The sequence below is a fragment of the Sphaerodactylus townsendi genome, linkage group LG01 (genome assembly GCF_021028975.2).
Source record: "Sphaerodactylus townsendi isolate TG3544 linkage group LG01, MPM_Stown_v2.3, whole genome shotgun sequence".
In the NCBI taxonomy this organism is placed as follows: domain Eukaryota; kingdom Metazoa; phylum Chordata; class Lepidosauria; order Squamata; family Sphaerodactylidae; genus Sphaerodactylus; species Sphaerodactylus townsendi.
The window spans coordinates 193937990-193948170 of record NC_059425.1 but is presented as its reverse complement, the minus strand read 5'-3'; the positions used below and the strand labels follow the sequence as shown (position 1 = coordinate 193948170).

Sequence of the window (10181 nt, the reverse complement as noted above, 5' to 3'; positions counted from 1 at the left end):
AGAGCTCATGTATCTAATCTGGAGGAACCGGGTTTGATTCCCAGCTCTGCCGCCTGAGCTGTGGAGGCTTATCTGGGGAATTCAGGTTAGCCTGTGCACTCCCACACACGCCAGCTGGGTGACCTTGGGCTAGTCACAGCTTCTCGGAGCTCTCTCAGCCCCACCCACCTCACAGGGTGTTTGTTGTGAGGGGGGAAGGGCAAGGAGATTGTCAGCCCCTTTGAGTCACCTGCAGGAGAGAAAGGGGGGATATAAATCCAAACTCTTCTTCTTCTTCTTCTTCTTCTTCTTCTTCTTCTTCTTCTTCTTCTTCTTCTTCTTCTTCTTCTTCTTCACATGGCTGGCTGACGTGGCCCCAGGCTGTTCACATGGCCAGCGAGCAAATTGGCTGGGGCATGCCCCTTCGCACGGAGGTGCGTATTATTATTTTTATTTACTTCCCACTGATGCATAGCTACTCAGGCACGCATGAGTGAACCCCAACGGCCATGCTGTCTGATGTGACGACCCTTTGCACCTGTCAGGGATTTCACTTAGTTGATTGAGATGCATTCCTAGCTCAATGTAATCACTACAAGATATATGTAACCAGCCTGCTATATGTTACCACTGCTGTAATGGGACATTATTTCCTTGATATTTATTTTATGGCTTCACACGCTGAGTAGATAATGAGGCTTACCCCTGGCACTTCTGGTCCCATGGGAAACGGGATGCTTCCATTGGCCTGTGGGGGCAGGAGGCCAGGTGTCTTTATCTCTATCTGTCACCGACCTTGGGGTGCCTAAGCTCCGAAATAACTCTTTCTCACATTCTTCGGGAAAACTGAAAGGGGGGGGGGGTCAACTTCTGGGTAATGGGGATAGTAAAAGCCAGGTTCAGCAGAACTGGCTGTAACAAGATGGATGCTTTGTTGCCAACCAATAAATGCTGCTGATCAATAATATGGAGTCTGTTTATTGATTCAAGGTCCAAAACCTAATACCACCCCTGAACATCTCTTAACTTGAAAACCTTGTGCGGTGGCCGTAAACCAGCAGTGAGTTGTCAGCACACAGACAGACACACACGAGTCTTCACATGTGAGCCACTCCAGCTAATTTTCCACTTACAACAGGTGATAAACAAAAGGTACGACATAAACAGGTGAACAGAGCAGATCCTGCACATCAGGCTGCGTATCAGTCATACCACAATACCCTAGAAAACAGCACAGAATGACAGCCCAGACCTATGGAAACAATCAATTTCATTTGAAAAGATCATCATAAACGAGCAAATTTTTCCACAAGCCATTTGGTTGCCACAAAAAGCTCATGTGGTTACCTGTGCAACAGTCTCGTAGGCTAAATAAGCCAAGATCTCCATGGCGATGGCATTTGGTTTCATTTCCAGGCTGCTGCAGTCCAACCAGTCTCGGAACTTGGAAGCTTTCTTGACTGGGCAAATAAAACACAGGAAAGGCATCATGGTTTATTATTATTTGTCACTGGGGTAAAAGAGCAAAAGCTAATACTTCTTTCCCAGAAATTAAGAACATAAGAACAAGCCAGCTGGATCAGACCAGAGTCCATCTAGTCCAGCTCTCTGCTACTCGCAGTGGCCCACCAGGTGCCTTCTTTGAAGCCTTCAATGCAGGATGTGAAAGCAATACGCATGCGGCTGCTGCTGCTGCTCCGGAAAGCACCTGGTCTGTTAAGGCATTTGCAATCTCAGATCAAAGAGGATCAAGATTGGTAGCCATAAATCGACTTCTCCTCCATAAATCTGTCCAAGCCCCTTTTAAAGCTATCCAGGTTAGTGGCCATCACCACCTCCTGTGGCAGCATATTCCAAACACCAATCACACGTTGTGTGAAGAAGTGTTTCCTTTTATTAGTCCTAATTCTTCCCCCCAGCATTTTCAATGCATACCCCCTGGTTCTAGTATTGTGAGAAAGAGAGAAAAAGTTCTCTCTGTCAACATTTTCTACCCCATGCATAATTTTATAGACTTCAATCATATCCCCCCTCAGATGTCTCCGCTCCAAACTAAAGAGTCCCAAACGCTGCAGCCTCTCCTCATAAGGAAGGTGCTCCAGTCCCTCAATCATCCTCATTGCCCTTCTCTGCACTTTTTCTATCTCTTTGATATCCTTTTTGAGATGTGGCGACCAGAACTGAACACAGTACTCCAAGTGCGGTCGCAATTGATGGGCAACAGGTACATTTACAATATATAATCCTGTCAAGCAGAGTAACGAGCAGAAATGTGGATTGTGTGGCACGTTCAATTAGAATAGATATATCTCAAAAGACCAGCCGTTTCACCTCAGAAGTTCATAAACATGAAGAGAACTTTACTTTAACTGAGAGAGAAAACAGATACAATAGATACACATCAGCAAAGTAACACATGGATATGGTGACATTCACGGCTCATGGTTTGTTAGTTTGGTTGTGCTAGTATGGTAAGCTTTTACAGTATCTTTAGTCAGAGCACTTTTGCATAGGATTGGTTAAGCAGTATACAGAGCAACCTCTTCACTCAGTCAGTCAGGGAACAACAGAACACTACCAACGGATTTCAACTGTCACCTTTAGACTGTTCGTGCAGCTTCCCAGAATTCCCTGCAGATTCCGCTGCATGCAAGCAAGGCTGGAAATTCCAACAGAAATGTCAACCCCTGATCCTGTGGAACCAGAATACGTTGCCCGTTGTTCAGCTGGATTCATACCACCAGTCGTACACGAATACAGTATAATCAGTATCATGTACTAACGAAGACAATGCACGTTAGGACGGAACTGAACACGATGATGTCCTCGTGGCCTATTTAGTCGGTAAAAAATCTGATCCTAAGATTTATTAAGATAATTATCATTTAATGCTTCTTATATCACTATTCAATGCTCCTAATGGTCATGATCATTGTGCATTGTTTATTGTTCATTATATCATTGTCAATAATATTACATATATACTTATTCTTCTCTTTTTATTTTAATGCAACTGTAAATATCACATGGCTCCTATTTCTCTTAATTTTCTGTTCTGTTTATGTTTAAACATGGCTCCATTTTTCCTAGCTACGCCTCAGCCCGAAGGGGAGGGCAGAAGGGACTGCTGGCTGCTGGCTGGGAGCCCAGCTGGTGGGGGGGGCGGGGTGGGGCGGGAGCGGAGTCTGCCAACCCTGGCCTCGGAAAGGTGTTTTTATAGGCCAGGGGCGGGGCTTGGAGAGGTGTGGCCACGCCCAAGGGGTGGGTGGGGGCGTGGTCTCACCCCCGAACCCCCCCATAAAAAATCTATAGGGCAGGTTCCCTGTCCCCCACCCTGGATACTCCAACAGGTATATATACTCCACTTGCTTTCCCAACATCAGATCCTCTGAAGATGCCAGCCACAGATGTAGGTGAAACGTCAGGAGAGAATGCTGCTAGAACACGGCCATACAGCCCAGAAACCACACAGCACCCCAGCTTACAATTGCCTCCCCCACCCCCACAACAGGTACCTTGTAAGGTAGGTGGGGCTGAGAGTTTGGAGAAAACTGTGACTAGCCCAAGGTCACCCAGCAGGCTTCATGGGGAGGGAAACAAACTCAGTTCTCTAAATTAGAGTTCCCTGCTCTTAACCACTATACCATGTATAATCTGCCTTTCTCTCAAAAGGGAACCAAAGCAGCTTACATCGTTCCCCTCTTCTCTACTTTTTCCCTACACCAACCCTGTGAGGAAGGTTAGGCTGAGAGTGTGTGTGATTGGCCCAAAGTCACCCAGTAAGTTTCCATGGCAGAGCAGGGATTTGAAACTTCCAACCACTTTACTTCATTAGTTCTATATAACAGAGAGATTAGCACGACATTCTGCTCTCTTGCTTAGGAGTATGAGAATCTCCATCGAAAAGCATTATGCACATATATTGTCTTTTAAAATACATTTAATTCATTTTTTTAAATGTTACTCTAAATCTACTTCTCGATTGCGAGTCAGATTTGGAGACGGCACCACCTGACCAGTTCTGCCGATTATTTATTTTTTAAATTTTTTCTTAAATTAGGTTTAAAAATATATACACACGATAAACTTAATACATCCTTATTAATTCACACATCAACTAAAGAGTAATCAAAACTTCTTATTTTATCTTAATACTAATCTAATCTTTTTATCCATACCATCTTCTAAGATCAGTATCTTCAATTCTTTCTTCTCATTTCTTAATTCTCATTATTATCTTATCAACTTGTCCAGTCTACCTGAAGATTTTACAATATTTATCTTGACTAACAGATATCAAAATGTTATTTGGAAGCAGTTCTGCCGGTTATTTCGAAGACCCATGCCGCTTCCAGTTCAACCGAGGTCATTCCTAAGCCATTATGGAATGACATGTAAAGCTACCGGCCCTGGTTACGTCGTCTGACCAAAGCCCCCACCAGTTTAACCCAGCCCTCTTGGGTTTATCAGCAGGTTCCTCTGTGAAAAACACTTAATTATTTAAGAGCAAAGTTTGTGCGGTTCTTCTATCAGCATCCTTGAACATAAGAACATAAGAACATAAGAACTAGCCTGCTGGATCAGACCAGAGTCCATCTAGTCCAGCTCTCTGCTACTCGCAGTGGCCCACCAGGTGCCTTTGGGAGCTCACAGGCTGGATGTGAAAGCAATGGCCTTCTGCTGCTGCTCCTCCTCAGCACCTGGTCTTGCAGTCAGACTGTGAAAACCTAGTCACAATACCCCTTCAATATTTTTTTGGATAACTGCTGCTACAAAGCTGTGGCCGAGTCTCCAAGAATGCTGCGCCCGTATTTTTTCTAAAAAGCTTCTCAGGTTCCAAAGCCTCCCATACTACTAATCTGTCTGTTGCAGCTTTATATTGGTGGGTCTTGATTATAATTATTAGGTGCAAAAATCTGACTTCATTGCGAGCCTCTCGGATGTTGAAATGAATTTAATCTGAAGCATCGTCTCCTTAACCGCTTGCAGATGTCAGGCTATGGCCTAAGAACGCCTTCTCTCTATCAAAAAGGAAAAAATTGGGGGGGGGGGGGGGGGAAGAAAAGAAAAGGAAGACCAAAGAAGAAAAAGTGCACCAAATTGGCAAAAAGTCCACTTCCCGAACCAACTTTCCTCAGCGTCTGACCTTTACACGCTGTACTGCACGTGTCATTTATTTTTCATGCTGTGATTGGCCAGCGAAACAGCCATTTCTGTAAATCAAGCGCTTGTTAGGGACAACAAGACAAATGCCTTCTGTTTAGATATGTCATTGTGCTTCCAGGTATTAGAGCCATGTCATGTGCTGTTTTTCATGCTTTTTAGAGGGCTCGTCCCCCCCCCCCCAAGTTCTAGCTTTAAACTCTCATTTCGCTGCTTCCGTAGTGATCTTTCGTGTGTGTGTGTGTGTGTGATATACTTGGTTATATGAAGCAGTCCATTAATTTAGAGCCCTCTCGAATGGTAACACACAACTATCTCCAGTGCAGTGTTTTTCCAGAGAAGCCCTAATTCTACTCTTTATGTTACTTGGCACCACAGCCGGGTGCTGTGGCCATTTCTGTAGCAGTAAGGAAATCCTCAACCTGGATAACCCAAGCTAGCCTGATCCCGTCAGATCTCAGAAGCTAAGCTGGGTCGACCCTGGGAAGTATTTGGATGGGAGGTCTCCAAGGAACGCAAGGGCCTTGACATGGAGGCAAGGAATGGCAAACCACCTCCAAGGAATGCAAGGGTCTTGACGTGGAGGCAAGGAATGGCAAACCACCACCTTAAATGTCCTACAGGGTTGTCATAAGCCGGCTGTGACTTGGCAGCAGGAGGAAGGGAGAGAGGGAGGGAGGGTAGGAAGGAAGGAAGGAAGGAAGGAAGGAAGGGAGGGAGGGAGGGAGGGAGGGAGGGAGGTCCCCCCACCCCCCCCCCCCCCCACCCCCCCCCCCCCCCACCCCCCCCCCCCCCCACCCCCCCCCCCCCCCACCCCCCCCCCCCCCCACCCCCCCCCCCCCCCACCCCCCCCCCCCCCCACCCCCCCCCCCCCCCACCCCCCCCCCCCCCCACCCCCCCCCCCCCCCACCCCCCCCCCCCCCCACCCCCCCCCCCCCCCACCCCCCCCCCCCCCCACCCCCCCCCCCCCCCACCCCCCCCCCCCCCCACCCCCCCCCCCCCCCACCCCCCCCCCCCCCCACCCCCCCCCCCCCCCACCCCCCCCCCCCCCCACCCCCCCCCCCCCCCACCCCCCCCCCCCCCCACCCCCCCCCCCCCCCACCCCCCCCCCCCCCCACCCCCCCCCCCCCCCACCCCCCCCCCCCCCCACCCCCCCCCCCCCCCACCCCCCCCCCCCCCCACCCCCCCCCCCCCCCACCCCCCCCCCCCCCCACCCCCCCCCCCCCCCACCCCCCCCCCCCCCCACCCCCCCCCCCCCCCACCCCCCCCCCCCCCCACCCCCCCCCCCCCCCACCCCCCCCCCCCCCCACCCCCCCCCCCCCCCACCCCCCCCCCCCCCCACCCCCCCCCCCCCCCACCCCCCCCCCCCCCCACCCCCCCCCCCCCCCACCCCCCCCCCCCCCCACCCCCCCCCCCCCCCACCCCCCCCCCCCCCCACCCCCCCCCCCCCCCACCCCCCCCCCCCCCCACCCCCCCCCCCCCCCACCCCCCCCCCCCCCCACCCCCCCCCCCCCCCACCCCCCCCCCCCCCCACCCCCCCCCCCCCCCACCCCCCCCCCCCCCCACCCCCCCCCCCCCCCACCCCCCCCCCCCCCCACCCCCCCCCCCCCCCACCCCCCCCCCCCCCCACCCCCCCCCCCCCCCACCCCCCCCCCCCCCCACCCCCCCCCCCCCCCACCCCCCCCCCCCCCCACCCCCCCCCCCCCCCACCCCCCCCCCCCCCCACCCCCCCCCCCCCCCACCCCCCCCCCCCCCCACCCCCCCCCCCCCCCACCCCCCCCCCCCCCCACCCCCCCCCCCCCCCACCCCCCCCCCCCCCCACCCCCCCCCCCCCCCACCCCCCCCCCCCCCCACCCCCCCCCCCCCCCACCCCCCCCCCCCCCCACCCCCCCCCCCCCCCACCCCCCCCCCCCCCCACCCCCCCCCCCCCCCACCCCCCCCCCCCCCCACCCCCCCCCCCCCCCACCCCCCCCCCCCCCCACCCCCCCCCCCCCCCACCCCCCCCCCCCCCCACCCCCCCCCCCCCCCACCCCCCCCCCCCCCCACCCCCCCCCCCCCCCACCCCCCCCCCCCCCCACCCCCCCCCCCCCCCACCCCCCCCCCCCCCCACCCCCCCCCCCCCCCACCCCCCCCCCCCCCCACCCCCCCCCCCCCCCACCCCCCCCCCCCCCCACCCCCCCCCCCCCCCACCCCCCCCCCCCCCCACCCCCCCCCCCCCCCACCCCCCCCCCCCCCCACCCCCCCCCCCCCCCACCCCCCCCCCCCCCCACCCCCCCCCCCCCCCACCCCCCCCCCCCCCCACCCCCCCCCCCCCCCACCCCCCCCCCCCCCCACCCCCCCCCCCCCCCACCCCCCCCCCCCCCCACCCCCCCCCCCCCCCACCCCCCCCCCCCCCCACCCCCCCCCCCCCCCACCCCCCCCCCCCCCCACCCCCCCCCCCCCCCACCCCCCCCCCCCCCCACCCCCCCCCCCCCCCACCCCCCCCCCCCCCCACCCCCCCCCCCCCCCACCCCCCCCCCCCCCCACCCCCCCCCCCCCCCACCCCCCCCCCCCCCCACCCCCCCCCCCCCCCACCCCCCCCCCCCCCCACCCCCCCCCCCCCCCACCCCCCCCCCCCCCCACCCCCCCCCCCCCCCACCCCCCCCCCCCCCCACCCCCCCCCCCCCCCACCCCCCCCCCCCCCCACCCCCCCCCCCCCCCACCCCCCCCCCCCCCCACCCCCCCCCCCCCCCACCCCCCCCCCCCCCCACCCCCCCCCCCCCCCACCCCCCCCCCCCCCCACCCCCCCCCCCCCCCACCCCCCCCCCCCCCCACCCCCCCCCCCCCCCACCCCCCCCCCCCCCCACCCCCCCCCCCCCCCACCCCCCCCCCCCCCCACCCCCCCCCCCCCCCACCCCCCCCCCCCCCCACCCCCCCCCCCCCCCACCCCCCCCCCCCCCCACCCCCCCCCCCCCCCACCCCCCCCCCCCCCCACCCCCCCCCCCCCCCACCCCCCCCCCCCCCCACCCCCCCCCCCCCCCACCCCCCCCCCCCCCCACCCCCCCCCCCCCCCACCCCCCCCCCCCCCCACCCCCCCCCCCCCCCACCCCCCCCCCCCCCCACCCCCCCCCCCCCCCACCCCCCCCCCCCCCCACCCCCCCCCCCCCCCACCCCCCCCCCCCCCCACCCCCCCCCCCCCCCACCCCCCCCCCCCCCCACCCCCCCCCCCCCCCACCCCCCCCCCCCCCCACCCCCCCCCCCCCCCACCCCCCCCCCCCCCCACCCCCCCCCCCCCCCACCCCCCCCCCCCCCCACCCCCCCCCCCCCCCACCCCCCCCCCCCCCCACCCCCCCCCCCCCCCACCCCCCCCCCCCCCCACCCCCCCCCCCCCCCACCCCCCCCCCCCCCCACCCCCCCCCCCCCCCACCCCCCCCCCCCCCCACCCCCCCCCCCCCCCACCCCCCCCCCCCCCCACCCCCCCCCCCCCCCACCCCCCCCCCCCCCCACCCCCCCCCCCCCCCACCCCCCCCCCCCCCCACCCCCCCCCCCCCCCACCCCCCCCCCCCCCCACCCCCCCCCCCCCCCACCCCCCCCCCCCCCCACCCCCCCCCCCCCCCACCCCCCCCCCCCCCCACCCCCCCCCCCCCCCACCCCCCCCCCCCCCCACCCCCCCCCCCCCCCACCCCCCCCCCCCCCCACCCCCCCCCCCCCCCACCCCCCCCCCCCCCCACCCCCCCCCCCCCCCACCCCCCCCCCCCCCCACCCCCCCCCCCCCCCACCCCCCCCCCCCCCCACCCCCCCCCCCCCCCACCCCCCCCCCCCCCCACCCCCCCCCCCCCCCACCCCCCCCCCCCCCCACCCCCCCCCCCCCCCACCCCCCCCCCCCCCCACCCCCCCCCCCCCCCACCCCCCCCCCCCCCCACCCCCCCCCCCCCCCACCCCCCCCCCCCCCCACCCCCCCCCCCCCCCACCCCCCCCCCCCCCCACCCCCCCCCCCCCCCACCCCCCCCCCCCCCCACCCCCCCCCCCCCCCACCCCCCCCCCCCCCCACCCCCCCCCCCCCCCACCCCCCCCCCCCCCCACCCCCCCCCCCCCCCACCCCCCCCCCCCCCCACCCCCCCCCCCCCCCACCCCCCCCCCCCCCCACCCCCCCCCCCCCCCACCCCCCCCCCCCCCCACCCCCCCCCCCCCCCACCCCCCCCCCCCCCCACCCCCCCCCCCCCCCACCCCCCCCCCCCCCCACCCCCCCCCCCCCCCACCCCCCCCCCCCCCCACCCCCCCCCCCCCCCACCCCCCCCCCCCCCCACCCCCCCCCCCCCCCACCCCCCCCCCCCCCCACCCCCCCCCCCCCCCACCCCCCCCCCCCCCCACCCCCCCCCCCCCCCACCCCCCCCCCCCCCCACCCCCCCCCCCCCCCACCCCCCCCCCCCCCCACCCCCCCCCCCCCCCACCCCCCCCCCCCCCCACCCCCCCCCCCCCCCACCCCCCCCCCCCCCCACCCCCCCCCCCCCCCACCCCCCCCCCCCCCCACCCCCCCCCCCCCCCACCCCCCCCCCCCCCCACCCCCCCCCCCCCCCACCCCCCCCCCCCCCCACCCCCCCCCCCCCCCACCCCCCCCCCCCCCCACCCCCCCCCCCCCCCACCCCCCCCCCCCCCCACCCCCCCCCCCCCCCACCCCCCCCCCCCCCCACCCCCCCCCCCCCCCACCCCCCCCCCCCCCCACCCCCCCCCCCCCCCACCCCCCCCCCCCCCCACCCCCCCCCCCCCCCACCCCCCCCCCCCCCCACCCCCCCCCCCCCCCACCCCCCCCCCCCCCCACCCCCCCCCCCCCCCACCCCCCCCCCCCCCCACCCCCCCCCCCCCCCACCCCCCCCCCCCCCCACCCCCCCCCCCCCCCACCCCCCCCCCCCCCCACCCCCCCCCCCCCCCACCCCCCCCCCCCCCCACCCCCCCCCCCCCCCACCCCCCCCCCCCCCCACCCCCCCCCCCCCCCACCCCCCCCCCCCCCCACCCCCCCCCCCCCCCACCCCCCCCCCCCCCCACCCCCCCCCCCCCCCACC

General features: G+C 65.7%; 1 protein-coding gene across 1 annotated transcript in view; it reads right to left on the bottom strand.

Moving 5' to 3' along the window:
* The window catches only part of SUPT3H (SPT3 homolog, SAGA and STAGA complex component), a 266061-nt gene that overhangs the window by 7119 nt on the left and 248761 nt on the right, over window positions 1–10181 (bottom strand). The window contains exon 10 of the mRNA XM_048506781.1: window positions 1327–1439. Within this exon, the coding sequence (XP_048362738.1) occupies window positions 1327–1439 (113 nt within the window). The remainder of the gene's footprint in view (window positions 1–1326; window positions 1440–10181) is intronic.